The sequence below is a fragment of the Choristoneura fumiferana genome, chromosome 5, assembly GCF_025370935.1.
Source record: "Choristoneura fumiferana chromosome 5, NRCan_CFum_1, whole genome shotgun sequence".
Classification (NCBI taxonomy): domain Eukaryota; kingdom Metazoa; phylum Arthropoda; class Insecta; order Lepidoptera; family Tortricidae; genus Choristoneura; species Choristoneura fumiferana.
The window spans coordinates 19,669,617-19,686,472 of NC_133476.1; the positions used below are offsets into that span (position 1 = coordinate 19,669,617).

At 35.2% G+C, this 16,856-nt stretch overlaps 4 protein-coding genes and 2 non-coding genes across 6 annotated transcripts in view; 1 reads left to right on the forward strand and 5 right to left on the reverse strand.

Moving 5' to 3' along the window:
• The window catches only part of LOC141428332 (uncharacterized), a 609,788-nt gene extending 604,173 nt beyond the window's left edge, over positions 1-5,615 (reverse strand). Inside the window, exon 1 of the mRNA XM_074088283.1 lies at positions 4,996-5,615. Coding sequence (XP_073944384.1) covers positions 4,996-5,033 — 38 coding nt within the window. The 5' untranslated portion in view covers positions 5,034-5,615. The remainder of the gene's footprint in view (positions 1-4,995) is intronic.
• Positions 1-16,856, reverse strand: part of LOC141428341 (23 kDa integral membrane protein-like) — a 420,431-nt gene that overhangs the window by 341,100 nt on the left and 62,475 nt on the right. The gene's annotated exons all lie outside the window — the stretch shown is intronic.
• On the forward strand, positions 6,380-6,450 carry TRNAG-GCC (transfer RNA glycine (anticodon GCC)). Its single transcript has one exon. It is a non-coding gene; the product is annotated as a tRNA-Gly (tRNA).
• Positions 10,015-11,803, reverse strand: LOC141427845 (uncharacterized). The gene is made up of 3 exons (XM_074087432.1): positions 11,660-11,803; positions 10,967-11,143; positions 10,015-10,455 (listed from the first exon to the last, which is right to left on the reverse strand). Exons 1-3 carry the CDS (start codon positions 11,733-11,735, stop codon positions 10,046-10,048), a joined length of 663 nt encoding a protein of 220 aa, XP_073943533.1. The 5' UTR covers positions 11,736-11,803; the 3' UTR covers positions 10,015-10,045.
• On the reverse strand, positions 12,520-16,227 carry LOC141428336 (uncharacterized). Its single transcript, XM_074088297.1, has 3 exons — positions 15,538-16,227; positions 13,780-14,025; positions 12,520-13,188 (listed from the first exon to the last, which is right to left on the reverse strand). Exons 1-3 carry the CDS (start codon positions 15,611-15,613, stop codon positions 12,524-12,526), a joined length of 987 nt encoding a protein of 328 aa, XP_073944398.1. The 5' UTR covers positions 15,614-16,227; the 3' UTR covers positions 12,520-12,523.
• Positions 15,802-15,872, reverse strand: TRNAG-GCC (transfer RNA glycine (anticodon GCC)). Its single transcript has one exon. It is a non-coding gene; the product is annotated as a tRNA-Gly (tRNA).

Sequence of the window (16,856 nt, forward strand, 5' to 3'; positions counted from 1 at the left end):
TATTTAGTAAATTATCCGAAATTTCGCATATCAAATATTATTTTATGCCTGTCATTGCGAAACCTGTATCTAATCAAAATGACAGCTAAAGACGAATAAACTTGAAGTAAGAAAGTGTATTGATTGTCATCACTGAGATCTTATTAACTTTAGACGAAAAAGCATATTATTTAAAAAATGAAGTAAAATCTTAATATGGCATTAAAAAGGATGTAAAACAACAATTCATTACTTCTGTTTTGCACAAGTCAGTTAATAATAGGTTCAAGGCAATTCGCAGTACCTTATCAAGTTTGTCTCTCACTTTGAATTACGTAAGCATTAATTTAATCCGCCAATGAACTGAACTGTTAGTTACCTTTGCTTGTTTATCCGTGTTTGATTAAATATCTGTCAGTGTTATTTTAATTCTGACCATGTTTACCTAATGATTATTTTCATAAGGTTTTAGAGCCACAGTTTCGTCATTTTTTGCAAATGTGCTATCACAAGGTTTACCAACACCATCAAGGTTATGTATTAGATGGAATTTTAATGCAGAACCTCATACAATCATAACGGCTTGATCACGTGTTTTATATTAATCATTTTAATTATAATTTTACGCCTAGATTAATAAGTGTCCACACTCCACTAGACAATTTTAGGAAATACAGAAAATGTGCAACTTAGACCAAACAAAAATAAGACAGATAACATGACGTACAAGCAGGTGAAGGAACTTGAGCTAAAAAAAAATCGCTACAAGTGCGGCGCTCCTCGTCTTCGCGGCGGTGACACAACTCTAGCGACAAGATTTTTTTTTTACTGAATGATAATTGTTTTAGAATACTTGTAAGTATTCACGTTTTGAAACAACAACCTCTCAATTAACCACTATCTCGCTAGCCAACAGTAAATATTACAATGTTAGCAAATAGTTTACATTGCAATATCCAATTAAAACAAATAGTAATAGCATATTACGTTACAGCAATTATTGGTCCCCATTTAGAGCTCGACACTATATTTGAAAGAGGGTTGTAAATTAATCAGATATTAAATTGTAAAAGAGATTGCAATTTGTGTACTATTAACCTGAGGCTACGAGGGAATCGTGTTACACTCAGGAAACTAAAAAGTCTATTAGGAAAACACTGAGAAGTAAGCTTGGGTTCTGTTGTATTCATTTTATCTCATATAATCTTATCGTTTAGACTTGAGAGTAATAAAATTCTAATGTTACCATGATAAAATTCCCAATCGTTTCAGTGTTATTGTGAAATTCTTTTCAGCGATATTGTTAGCATTGTAATGGTTAGAAAAGTTACGTAGTATACCTTTTGTTAGTAATTTACTAAAAAAAAACCTTTATCTCGTCATCGTAGATACAGGTTATAAGACCTGTTTAATTCACCTGTGGCGCATAATAAATACTTCGACTTTGAATTAATTTGGCTCACTAATATACTATATTATATTGGTTGTTTCACGTATTATGTCTAAATTCGTGAACCAATCAATATTATTATCCAACTTACCTATGTATACTGTATGTAAAGCAAATAATGATTCGGATTCCGATTCTCATACTGTAAACTCCACAAAAATAACAACATTAACGTGAAAATATTTTGCTAGACTTAAATCATCAGTTTAATGTTACGAGATGTCAAATAACGTTTACAGATCCCATAGTTCACAAAGGAACTCCAAACCCTCTGTTTTGCCGCCAGAGGCGAAGACTTGTGGAGCAGATTACTCGAAAACGCTTTTATGGAAGTAAAACAACTATGAAACTCACATTTTTACATCGATGCTATTGCAACAGCGGCCGTTCATGTTGAAAATGAATTTACGAGGATGTTATTTGAGTTTATTGCACTAGAGCCTTTGAAAAAATGACAAGATAATAAACACTGGAGCAACTTTTTGCGTGAAACCACGAGTATTCCTTTTAAAACATATAACATCGGTAGCAAAGTTGAAAGCTTGCGTGGGTTCAATTGTCACTTCTTTTACTTCAGATATATATATATTATGGCATGCAGCTTGATAAAAATCCCCTAAAAAATCTTCAAATATAAAGCGACTGATGCTACCAAAGTCAAAAACCATCTACTTAACTAGTAACTTAATCTTCATCTGTATAATAATCCTATCAACTTATATTTTCTCTTTTATAAAAGACACTAAAAGATGTTGGAAAAACAAAACAAGGAAACGTGAGGATTAAAAATAAGTACTTAAATTAAGTTGTTGTAGGTTATTATAAAATTTTCAATAACGCCGAAGCATTGAATTTATCACGGACAGGCATAATAACCACAATTGAAACAGCGTATCGCCGCTCATTTCCGCTGCAGTTAAAAATAAAAAAGCCACAAAAACATAATTATGACTGCCATCAAGAAGCAGTTAAAACTACGTGTGGCCCGCGGTTTTGTTTGCTTTGATATCCAAAAGTTACTCGGATATTATTGAAGTTATTAATTTGGTGATAAAAACAGTGGGGAACTTTGATATGTTGGCGCGTTATTATGATTTTATGTAGCACTAACACAGGCAAAGTTACTCGTTTCAAAGTTGTCTAAAGCACTCGGTTGTTTTATCCCATAAACGCTGCGTTAAACGCAATGAGTTTGAGTTTGACGAGCGCTTAAACAATGTTTCAAAGATGTTTTTAACTGTCATTTTATAAAAATTTCAATACGTACATACATACATAATTCCAAAATGACCCCGATGATATTCATGAAGCTTTGTAATTTTTAGTTTTTTTTTTTTTAAGTCAAACTACTACCTATCATAATATTTTCTTTTCAATTATAGCGCATCAGATAAAGTCCTCCAAAAATAAACCCCACGGTTAATTAAAATTACTAAATTAGACATCTCACTGTACCCCTTTGCCGCAGCCTCCAATCTATTCCCTGCACTGCCCTCTGGCGGACCACATACAGCGATTTTAATTGGAAATTGGCCCTCTATTTGTAATGCTCACAGCATCGTAGGGCTTCACGCTGTGTGGTCACCCTAGTTTTTTACTTTTTAAACAATCTGTAGGGCTGTGACGTTTGTGCCGTACAACTTTGGAGATCGAACAATCGAGCGTTTAATTATGAATTGGACCGGTTAAAGATTGAGAGAAAAAATAGTCGAACGCACGATGCGGCTACTTAAGTTAAAGTGATGATACTTATTATAATGGAAATGTAGTAATTTACATAATTTCGGAGCTCTGAATAAGCACTTACTTAAAATCCAAATCAAATACTTAAATTCTTTAGTCAAGATTAATGATCACTGCAGAAATATAATAGTAGTGCGATATAATTTTAAAATAATAAATGGATATATGTTAGAAAGAAAAGAATAGGCCAAGTTAAAATATTATATACATGTAACATTTACAGCGAAATTTCGTTTCAATCCCGTCACTATAACTGAGGTGAAAAAACCAGCTCTGAATAGAACAAACTGGAAAGTATTAACGCCACAATAGACGGCTGTAATGTTTAAACAACGAGTGCACAACAAAATAGGCCTGCAATTTGCTACTTAGACAAAATTACAAGTCACAATATGGAATACGATATGCTAAATACGTGATATCTAAGCATGCAATGTTTTTTTGTCATGCGTACTTGACACCATACAAATTAGCTGACTCGGTCTAATTAACATATACCATTAGTAAATATTAGCACATCACGAACGTATGTTGTTCGCTCGTGTAGTTTTTTAATGTTGTAACCTCAATAAAGCCAAGTCCATGTGATATTTTTTTCTGTTAAAATAGTGCATGACAGTATTCACTTGTACAATACATATATTGTGTGTCTTGTTGTAGTGTACCTGCAATAGGTATTCAAGGATTAAAGAACGTTTTGTTTACATAATACAGTACCTGGTCGGCCGTGCAATCATTGTTCTCTCGAGATACTTAAGCCATTCCTATTAATTAGCGCCATGCATTAGAATTAAATCAGCTACTTACGTTTTCCCGATAAGACCCTAGACCAATGTTTTGCCCCCAAAAGTTCATTTATTTCACCAAAACTTATAGAACCGCTTTAGAGATTTCAAAACATACCTAAATAATAATATATGTGTTAAGTTACAAACCTATAAATATTGCTTGTTTAATATTACCTACTATTAAGTAGGTATATTTCACGTGAAGGCCCTCCACAAGGTTAAGATTAGTCAAAACAAATGAAGGATGTGTAGTACCAGACCTAAAACCCAATAGACGATACCTTTTTTGCAAAGATGGCTTCTATCATTTAGCATAACTCATCAGAAGTATTTCCAGTGCATGTCAAGGGTAGAGTAAGTGGGTGTACAGTAATATGCAAATGCAAAGTGCACTAACTAGCAATGATGGCCAACAAAGGGACGGACATGTTGACGATTGTAGGTAGGATGTAGGACCACGTATGTCGTCTAGTATATTCTGGATAAATGTTATTCGAAGTCGTTTAGACGAAGGCTAAATACTTAATATACTTACCTACTTAATAACCAAACCTTAAAAAACATGTTTTACGTAGGTACTTCTAAAATTAACCATTGATTGCATGATAAAATGTAGATCAAAATAGAATAGGAGCTTTGAAAAGTAAAGCAGATCTTAGCTGACACTGTCTCACTTGGTGGTCATTTACTATTTTTTGTTAAAGTTACACATCTAGAGATGGTTTAAACTACCTATTGTATAACATTTGCTATTTTGACCAATATTCAGGATATTTTTGGTTAAGTATATCGTACTACATCGCTGGAGGTAACTTACCTAATCATAAACCTTATACAATAATGGGAAATTAATTAATGATCCTTTGTCGACACAAACACACAATTTTAACTCCAAAGGTCAAATCTCAAGGTCAGTATACAAAACAAACACCAAGTGCAAACCTTAGATAGGTACGTCTTAAAATGTAGAAATTCAGGACGAGAACCCTTCTGTTTAAAAAGAACCTTTCTATTAAAAGTAAAAAAATCACTAACCTTTTTGGTTTCCAACGTTTCATGAAAACTCCAAACATTTTGCTGATCGTGGGTAATGAAGAATAATCCGTCCACAAAAATGGTTTCACAGAGAAAACAAAGCACTTTCACACACTTCTTAAACACAGAGTTTCACAAAACAACACTATTTCTACGTTATTATGATCTACGTATTCACTAGATTTCTAAATGTGCGAAAACACGCGTGTAAGTACCTACAATAACCGGGTATTGTACCTAGTTACCTACTCTACACTGTTATCAATTCATTCTAAACTGATAATCATAAATCATTGACTTCTGTTTCCTACCATTGACATTGAATCACAAGAATTAATAATTGCACCGTTAGATTATAAGATAGACAAAGCCTTAGACCATTCTGATTGCTGACCTAGACACAGTGACAGCTTCGTTCTACATTTCGAACATCTTCAAAATCGATAAAAATCCATAACTACTTTAAAAAACTTGGTGGCACCACTCCGCTGTTTTTTAAAACCTTACACGTCTTAAATGTCTATAATTTAAGTCATCGTTTTGTTTATCATGCGATTGATTGTCATTGTTTGATTTATAAACAAAGGCAGCCGACGTTGAACAGTGTCGTCTGTTCATCAGCACAGCTCGATTGCGACTGAATTATCGAGAAACGAGATTGCCGAGCCGAGTTCGTTCGAGTGAGGCGAGGCGAACTCACATCGCATCGCACTTTTACCCGTCAGGTGCGGCGGTCGATCAGCTGCTCGCGAAGCGCCATCTTGCTTTGATTTCAGCGCCATCTATTAGTGACCTTTTGTAAGTCAGAGACCTTTGAAAATCATGATGAATTGTGCGTACTTGGCCCGTGCACTTTACGGCACCGAATTTATGGACTTTCATTATTGATGGAGGTAGGTATTTAACATTTCAGAGTAGGGCAAATATACGAATATAAAATCATTTAGATACTGAGTCTTTGAGTCGTTTTTTCATTTAAATCTACTTATTCACTTATTTCTGGTAGCAGAACTAATTAAATGTTCTGAATGGTATTCCCGTACATACCTGATCACTTATGCGGGTTTCTGAAGTCAATGAACTCTTTGATCTAAATTCCAACTAGCATCTGTATCAATACCTAAGTTCAATAGAGACTCTCAAATGGAAATAACTAAACGTTTCTTTTGTTGCCGTCGAAGAGGAGTTTCTTAACATTTGGGAACACCTGAATACATACTTTATTTGGAACAACGAACCTTCTGATGCTTTTTCCAATAAATTTACTAAATATTCATCGCAAACAAAAATACTATTAAGTTTCCTCAGTTTAGCTTTCACTGTTGCAAAAGTAATCAGATCCAAACACAGTAACAATTACATAATTTCGCAAGTCACTTCGTAAGCATCGGTGGTTCAGTGGTAGAATGCTCGCCTGCCACGCGGGCGGCCCGGGTTCGATTCCCGGCCGATGCATCCTGTTTTTCCTTTTTGTAGTAAATAGAATTTTTGTTTTTTTTACTGTTAATCAAAATCAAACAAAGCAAAGTTCATTAATTTCACAAGTTGAGGGTGTCTAATTTTTTAAGTTAACAGAGGATACATTTTTAATTCCAAAAACAACAGACCATTAAAAGTCTCACGGTGGTGTAAATAAAAAGTACTACCTCTACCATCAACAAAAGCCATTTCAATTGAATGCCACTGACTCCACAAGGAGCCGGTAATCCATACAATTAAGCGCTACACGGCTACTGCGCGGCAAAGCACCCTCCATTACACAGGGGTCGCTTGACCTTGACATTCAAACCCTTTTTAGGGTAACCTTCAAATTGAGGTTAGTAACTCGAATTTTCTAAAAAAATACACGAAATTATAGATAAGTAGTTGACTAGCTTTTATCCGCGACTTCGTTTGCTAAGAAATCTTTTATCGCTTTCCCACGCGACTATTCAATTATCCGGGATAAAAAAATATTTTGAGTCCTTCAGAGGGTCTCAAATTATATTCACATACAATATCTTTCTCAAAGGGTAAAAATAAAAAACAAGTCTAGTACGAGTAAGTAAACTAGAACTTTGAAAAACTCTAAAACTTAAACTTCAACAACAGTCGAGGAGACCCATTCAGTCGTAAAAAACTCAAAAAATGCCAGTACCTTACCTAATGCCCGCATGGGGCCCCTCCCGGGGGGCTACTACGAAATTTGAAAATCGAAGTTCGTATCGTACCGGGGAAACAATAATGTACAACTCGGAATGTACGCGCAATGATGTAAGACGTGTTAATCCGAAGCATTATTGCTTCCGATTATCATGCCGTATACAATATCATGGTCGCGCATTATCAGCAGGGCTACTACGAAACTTGAAACTCGAAGTTCGTATCGTACCGTCCCTCTCGCTCTCGTATTAAATAGTATAAGTGTCAGAGGGACCGCAGTTGACCGCACGGTGCAAGCTTCGAGTTTCCAGTTTCGTAGTAGCCATGCAGGGCGTACAAAATACTGCGGGCGCTGTAATGTACTTAGTGATAATGTACGACGTTATAATCTGAATCCAAAAATATGTATGTCTTTATCTGTTCTATGTTTGTTTTATGGCGTTAAATAAATGTATTTTCTTTCTTTCTTTCTTTCAATCGATTCGAATGACTAAATATGGCAATGGCAGCAAGCGAGCGAGCAAGCGAGCGAGCAAGATGGGTCAGAGCAGAAACGACTCGGTTAGGTTAGGTTCAAAAGCGCAGCCGAGCTTCCGTCTTAGCCTTCGGTGTTAGGTCTTTTTATGTATAAGCCGAGAAAATCTGTTTTTGAGTATCAGATCGTACAATAACAAATCGAGCAATATTGTTCGTGCTAGTAGTTCGGTACGGGGTGTTAATGCACGGCATGATAATCCGTGTACATAAGCACGGATTATCAGGCCGTGCATTATTTGAGCGTACTAACAAGTTGTACATTAACTACACCCTCGTACCGTCCCTCTCACTCTCGTATTAAATAATATAAACGTTAGCGGGACGACAAGATACGAAGTTCGAATTTTGCACTTCGTAGTAAAGGGCCCGACTGTTGAAGTTTACATTTTGTGTTTTTTTTTTCATAATTAAAGTATAGTAGTGTTTTAATATTGTACATACCAAATATGTTCCATACTGAGTGCAATATCACTTTTGCCACGATTGTAGTACATACATTGACATCTATGAGTACCTACAAAGTTTTGTAATAATACTTTGTAATAATAGTAAAGAGAAGCAATTCCTTATATATTGAGTAACTTAGGTAATTTAATTATCAATTATTAAGTAGGGAGTGTACCGTGTATTCATTACATTACCGTAATAATTCAATTATTTTAGCCGTTGAGTAGGTAAAATTATATGTTATTAAAAACATAGTGGCCATTTACCTACCTTCTGTGAGTGACTACACTATAAAGTTAATTTCTATTGTAATTAGGTACATGAGTCAGTTTTTAATTCGTTCAATAGAATGAATGTGGTAGGTACACGGCCGTTATGTCTGCAGGTATACTACAAAACTCGAAACTCGAAGTTCGTGTCGTGCGGTCCCGCTCGCTCTCGTATTAAATAGTAGTTTCGTAGTAGCTCTGCTGACGTGCGCACGCTCGTGATCGCATTCACCTATCTCTTTCTATTACACGACCAAGCTAAGTTTACACCTTTTTTCATGTAGCCCGGAGTATGTCCCACTGCTGGGCAAAAGCGTTTCCTTTCTTTCGCCACTCCTCCCTATCACCTGCCAATCGAGCTGAAAAGCGCTCAGGTCGTCCCGCCATCTCCTCTTGGGTCTGCCTCTGCTCCTTTGGCCATCCTTCGGAACCCATTCGGTAACGATTCGTGACCATCGGTCTGGATGCATGCGGCAGACATGTCCAGCCCAGTCACAATTCAGCTTAGCGGTCTTGACACCCACATTGGTTATACGGGTTTTGGAGCAAATTTCAATTAGCAGCTTTCATACTTTGTCGCAGGTACGTGTCTTACAAGTTTTCGTCTCCTATTTGTTGAATTTTACATTTTTGGTGCGAGGTACACCGCGTGACAGAAAGAAGTGGTAAAACGATAAAGTTAGCTTTATTTCAGAGGCGTACATTAAGCCCAGTTACCTTTTATTTATGGTATAGGGGGCAAACGAGCAGGCGGATCGCCTGATGGTAGCGATTACCGTCGCCCATGAACACCTGCAACACCAGAAGAGTCACAAGTGCGTTGCCGGCCTTTAAGGTAGGAGTACGCTCTTTTCTTGAAAACTTGAAGGTCATATCGGTCCGGGAATACCGCAGGCGATAGTTCATCTACAAGAAAAATCGTGCAAGTTGTATGAAGTACACTGCAGCGCTCAATTGACCATTTTAAACGCAATGTAATACATATAATACAACTTGCACAATATTTCTTACAAGTCTAGACTGAAAAAAAGCTGGTTTCATATTGATTATGTATACAAATTACCTATCTTGGGACAAATCACACCAATTGACCTAGCCCCAAACTAAGCAAAGCTCAAATAACAATAATTTATTAAAACAAAATGCGAAAGCGTGATAAAAATGATACCCAGAAGAAATAAATATGTCCGCTGCTCCACTATTATGGTGTCAATTACGATTGGTATCGATTTTATCTTAAATCGGATTATCACAATCGCTGGGGCCATTGAAAACATTTTGAGTTCATCTGATTGTGCCTGATATACCTTTGCGGATGCCGATGAATGTCAAGGGTAATTATGATCATGTATCATCCCTTCTTATATTTTTTTAAGCGACAAAAAAGGTTATTCGGACATTTCTGCTTTAATCTCTAATTTTTAAAAGCTTCCATGGAAGTAAATCTTTAAAGAGTCATCTATGCATTTAAAGTTTTTTTTTTCATTGTTTTCGAAATTAGTTCCTTTGTAAATCCTAACTTTTAACAGGCTTATAGACGCAGGTTGATTTGTATAGGTACTTAACTAAGAACCTACCTTAGTACCTACGTTAGTATGTTAAGAAAATATAAAAGAAGTATCCGAACATTTTCAAACACAGTTGCTGTGTTCCTTTTATTTGAGACTTACGCCACTAATTTTGGAGATTTCTTCTAACGTTTTCACATAATTAGTTTCTGCATCTATTTCTTGATTTTTCTTATTAGATTCTTCAATGATATCATTTTCTCTAATCATATCTGGCTCACCTTTCTTGATTATTTCATCGAGAACATTGTGCATACCTTTTATCGAATTTATATCTAGTTTTTTTAGTTTATCCATCCATTCCCGTTTGGTGTTGTCGTTGTGACATGCCTCTACACATGTCAGTTTATCATCGAACTTGTTTAACGATGGACAACCGTGCCAAAGGGCCTCGACGCAGGTTTGTTTTGCTTTACTAAAGGTAAATACTTCAGTAGTCTGCTTCGTGCAGGCATTGGTATTCAATGGGACGTCACATTTGTTTATTTCTTCAGCAGCTAAAATTAAATGTTATTCAAAAACATGATTGAAATTATTATTATTTTGTTTTCAGAAATTAAAAGGTCGCTTTGTAATCGGATATAACTTGATGAACCTGTTTTATGAGAAGGTTGATATAAATGGAATTAGGGAATAAAATAACTTAACCTGAACAAGATTTTAGTTTGAGTTAAGCGAACTTCTCCCAAAATAGGACATTATTAACAAGTAATCCCGTGAAAAACTGACAAGTGGCATATTTCCACAGTATTTTTTCAATAATAGTTTAGTATAGCTTTATTTTAACACTGTACTATACGAATGCACTAGGCAATATCCAGTAAATTTTATGTCATTGAATCTCTGTTTGCGAATTTTTCTTCAAATACAGTTTTTTCCACATTAATTTGATATTTTTGGGCATTATTTACCGAGACGATGTTTAGTCATGTTGAAAGATGACACTCGCATTAAGATGAACGGAATTAAAGACATTGCACGGACTAGTCCTAAATATTGATGGCTTACCATTGCCGATACAGAAGTTGGAGCATTCATATTCAGCGTCGAACTTGTTTCTGGTTGGGCATCCTCTCCACATTGCGATCTTGCAAATAGAACCCGGCTTGTAGTAAGAAAAGACCGGTGTTGGTGATAGTCCGCAGTCACTTTTATTTAGCGGAGCGGAGCAGTAGTCTTGTAATTCTGAGAGTGAGAGAGCAGCTAGATTCTACCGACTTGCGTGTGAAAGTGAGATAGGAACTCACTCGGAATGTGCGGCTTTACTAAGAACTTATTCAATTCAAGAAAGACTGGACAAGTGCGAGGCGGACACTGTGCGCAAACGGTTCCGTTCAAATTTAAGCCCCTCTCCTAAGCAAAACATATGTAGTGTGGAGTCATTTTAGATACTGACATAGAAAGACATAAAACAGACTTTTCTTCATAGCTGTGCTGTAAGACTTGCCTTCAATCAAATTTCAAGTTTCTAGGACAGTCGGAGGTACAGGTACCCAGGTTTTTCGGTTAATTTGTATGGAAAAAACTTTTATTAATGACTATATACCTATATACGAGTATTTTGTATCTTTTGATGCAAGCGGTAGGAAGGTAGGTACTACTTAGTCTTCTTCGTTCTGTTTTGTAAGATGATGATGATGAAGATTACAATGTAGTCAATTTATTAAATATTCGAAATTAAATACTCTAAACAACTCTCACCTGAATCCACAGAAGAAAGAAAAAGAGCCAATAGAAAAATATCAATCATCTTAAAGTTTATTTTTGATGTGTTCATGTCGTAATAGTTCTTGTGTGAGGGTTCGAGCAGCGCTTATTACCTACCTAATTTTTAAAGTAAATTTACATTACAGCACGGTAATTACTGATTTTATTCAACCGTTAAGGAACTAATTTACTGAGTATTTGAATAATTAAGTAGAGAATTATAATCTTGAACATAAGAAAAAATTATTGATAAGTACATTCTTGAAAACTTATTGATAAACTCTTGTCTAGAAAACTGTTAGTATTTTGTATAAGTAGTTCGGAATTTCGCTTCTGCGTACATGATATTTTTCTTACAAATATACGCAAAAGTCAATCCGAATGCGATATTTGATTTAATTAATGGTCAATGGAAAAAAAAGAATAATAATAAAAAGGAGATTACACTAATCTCCAATAATATTGCATTGCATACCACACCAATACCAAATGGACCAAAGTCCATTGTTGTGTTGTTTACAACTTTTAAAAAGTGTAAAAACACCAATATTAGGAAAATTAAGACAAAAATTTGTACACCTAATAAAAAAGTTAACACGAAAACGTTATCTGTGCTAAAACTGAAAAGCTTTAGATGCTTTGGGTAAAAACATACAGCTTTTCAAATTATATAATTATAAATCGGAGCAGAATTGTCTTAACTACTTAATATTTTGTCAATTACATTTTTATTCATTTTTGTTTATTTTTTCTATATTTGACAAAAACACTACATCAACCTCGGCCGGAACAATAATTGCTGGTTTTGTATTAAGATTTAATATAGGGAAAAGATAGGGACCAGTAAAAAAAACTGCATTATTGATAATTATAATTAACTCCCTCTCTAACTACGTCGCCTTCATCATGCGAGTTCTTAGTTACACGCTTTCTACGTGTACGTTTAGTGCTAACAGGTAATTTAGTCGTTTCTTCTGCTTCTGTTCCCTTTTCATGTACAGAATTCGTGGTGGCAACTGCTGGTTTTGTTTCTGCTTTCGTTTCACTTTCTTCCTCTGTAGTTGTTATTGTTGTTTTATCTGTTGGCGCTACTGGCTCATCTGTTGGTTTTTCTGGTTTTTCCGTAGGCTCTTTCGACTCATTATCTATTTTATTTGTTTCATCTTCTGGCAATTCTGTTACTCCGTCATCAGGTACCGTATGTGGTACGATCTTTGATTTTTTGACGTCCTTCTTTAAATTTTCCTTTTCGGTTTCAAATTCATCTTTTACGTTGTCAAGCAAATTATTTAACTTACGCAGTTCGTCTAAATCCATTTCTTTCACGGCATGCTCCCATTGGTCTTCGGATTTTTCACATATATCCTGACATTCTTCCTCATCCCTGAATTTGTTTTCAGTAGGGCAGCCATAATAAGTTACTTTAATACATTTCTTTTTTTTGATGTCGTATGTGTAGACGAATTGTTTCGCTTGTTTACATTGAGATGTGTCTATAGGTATGTCACATTTATATTTTAGTCCTGAAATGTGTTTTGCAAATCAATCATGTGATAGTTGTGTTTCGGCGTGAAGAGTAAGACAGCCGGTGAAATTACTGGCACTTGAGGTATCCCATCTTAGGCCTCTAGGTTGCCAACGCATCTGCAATACCCCTGGTGTTGCAGATGTTTATGGACGGTGGTGATCTCTTACCATCAGGAGACTCGTTTTGCCATTTTTTGCTCGTTTACGTGTACGTTTGCTCGTTTGCCATCCAGTCGAATAAAAAAATAAAATAAAATTAAATAAAGTTAAATAATAAAAATGTGAAAGATAGAAATCGTCGCTGCTTTTTTTATAAACTGCTTTTCTTACTATGTACAACTTAGGTACTGATTAAAGAATAAAATGATTAAAAAAGCCATATTTTGACCCGAATTCCGGAGCTTTTGAGAAAATGCCATCACAAATACTAAAAATAGTTTTATGCTAGTTATTGTACTCCTGCAACACCTGTACCTACAAATGATAAATGTTAATAACTAAATGACTAAAATTTGATGAACGCGATGACGAAGTCGGACTAGACTACTAAATAATACTAAGATACTACAAAAAATTTAACTGGTTACCTGTCAATGTATCAACTAAAGATGTTTTCGAAAACGATTCCACTTTTGCGTCCTGCTCTGAAGACCATAGCCTTCCTATGCAATGATGAGAGCAATGATACTCGGTGTTGAAAAGGTTCCCTGTCGGGCATCCTCGCCAAAACTTGATCTCACATCTGGAGCCTGATTTATAGTAGTAAAACACAGGAATGGGGGGACGCCCGCAGTCGCTGGTGTTCAGAGGACTGAGGCAGTAGTCTTCTGGTACTGGGGCACAAGAGATTATAAGTTTTAGAAAGTCAATAATGGTCTCGCCGGAAGAACAGCGCTGGCTCCACCTAAGGAGTCCGCATTTTATGCTGGGACCATTTCGGGCACAAGCAAATAAGTATTCTAAATTATTTTTACTTATTTTTTGTATTTTGTATTCTCATTTTGTTTTATTTCCCTTTTTTTGTATCTATTGTTTATATTTGTGTGTCCCGAATATATTTTTTTTCATTTTCATTTTCATTTTCAATAGCAGAAATTTAGACAGGGTTGTTTTTAAAGAATTTTGTTTTCGTGTCTTTCCTGAAGATATGCCAACTTTTAGCCCTTTAAAAAAAAACATAAATTTGATGACTCTTTTTCTGTAAGTAATGCCTGATTGTTTGCATTTTTTGGGTTCCTGTCTAAAAGGGCAAAGGAAATCGCCATGTCAATTAGAATGTTCGTGTTTGCATTTTAAAACAATTGCGTGTCAGTTTGACAGTTTGTTTTGTCATAAGCTGAACTAATGCTGAGCTGACAGCAGCATAGTGCTGAGTTGATAGCATTTCGTGACTAGACAAGTTTTTTTTTATGTTTTCTCACGATTATTTTAAGTGTTACTTTCATTATTTGATTAATTGGTGTGTCTGTCAAAATATTTAGAAAAAAATAAAATTATTCAACTTTTTCGTGTATAATTAATGCAGTTAAAAGAAACAACAGTCGCGGATACATTTTGAATATTATTGGCATACTTGTACACAAAGGACTAAAAATCCTTGGGTGAATAAAAATAATTATACCTACACTGGATCTTACTTTTGTCTTAACTGTCATACCATCGTACCGTGCAACGTACAACGATACCTGTTGGTACGTTTTGGAACTATAGTAGATTGTACAACAAGAGCATAAAACGAGCCATTTTATCCGAGACGTTCATAGGGTAGATAGACACGTCAAGGGAAAATCGGTTTGATTTTACACTGCTTTTCACTTCGATGGCGAGGGGAAATAGCAACAGTGGAAACAATTGTTCACTTACTATGTGCCTTTTACTGTTCACGCATTACTATTATAATTATATTTTTTTAGTTTTATTGATCTATTTTGATTGATTTGATTGATTTTAAGTTTTATATAAATTAAAAATTATTTAATTATTTAAAAAATTGTTTACACCTGATTGCCTGGTCTTAGACGAAGATTTTACTTTATGCACTAGAGCATAAAAAGTCATTTTATGTCGCCTAGATCTAGCATAAACACGAACTTTACGAGCATGGGAAGTGAACATTAATTTTGTCCAGCATGAGTACCTATCATGTCTAACGAAACGTAATATAATTAGAAGGATCTCTCAATTCATTATCATTACAATTAATTATTTATTAAGTTTCACAATTTATAATCTTTTCAACTATTATGTAGTATTTTATGTGCTAATTTTTATAAGTCAGCATCAGTCAAAGCTACCTCAGTCGTATCGTAATTTTTCGCTATTGTTTTAATATTGTAAGCTCTTACCTGATTCCACGAGAGTAGAATATAAAAATATCAATAATATAATTAATATCAAAGAAAAATTTAATTTAAAAATCATGACTTTGTTGGAAGGCTTGGTCTTATCATAATGGTTTTGGTCATTTAATCTGTAATTTGATTTTTACCTGAATAACAATCAGTAAGGCAATTAGTCGTTAAAAGTTGAAATTGGTTGAGCAATAAAAAGTGATTGAGCTATTTTATTTGCATGATTAGTATACAAAAAAATGCTAAATGCAAAAAGACTGCATCGGCCGGGAATCGAACCCGGGCCGCCCGCGTGGCAGGCGAGCATTCTACCACTGAACCACCGATGCTTATACTAAGTAGTTCAAATTTATAAATTAAAAGTGTGACTCAAACTTCGTTTCGTGCCGTCTCGCTTACGCTAATAAGTTCTGTAATATATGTGTGACAGTCTTTCTTAACATGTAACCGCTGAACTTAATCAGAGGTGGTTTAGTTTCATTATAAGTCTCTTTAGTTTTGTTAATTATATCAAACTAGCTGTTGCCCGCGGCTTCGCCCCCGTTGTATTTTTTCTGTATTTTCTTCCATAAAAACCTTCTCCTGATAGTAACAAACACAACAAAAAAAGAATTAGCGAAATCGGACCAGTCGTTCCTGAGTTTTGCGCTTAGCAACACATTTTACGATTCATTTTTATTTATATAGATAGATAGATTATAATGAGAAGGTATAAGCTTAGCCCTTTTATGTTTGTTTGCCTTTTTATAAGACTAAATAACGACTTTGGCTTGTTACTCCTTGCATGTGAGAATTTATTTTTCCGACTTGTTTGACAAGTCAAAAAAGAAAATCAACGTCTCGGTCGGAGACTCCGACTCGGAGTGCAGCATTTATTTCAACCTAATTTCAACGGTTATATATAATAAAGCGCCATCTGTATATGTTTTATTGCACTAACATAACAGCTGACATTAACTAATAAGGGCCACGTTTTTTGTCTTTCTAGATGGCGCCACTGTTGCGTGAGGTTTTTAAGTGTGGCTTTCAAAGTCTGTTAAAACTGTCTCAAAACACAGAGATTCATTACCCCGTAACGCATAATTGCCATAATTAATTTCAGGTAATGCAAAATATTCACAAAATTATTCTAATTATAAATAAACCCGCGTAGCTCACCTAAAAACTATGAGATTTTTTTGACATTTTCGGAATTTTAAGAGACCTCACGCTACACTAGCGCCTCTAGCGGCAAATTCATACGCGATAGCCCTCATTTAAACAGTTGCAGCACATAAGGTAAGAAAGAAGTATGGCTCATACAACATAGATGG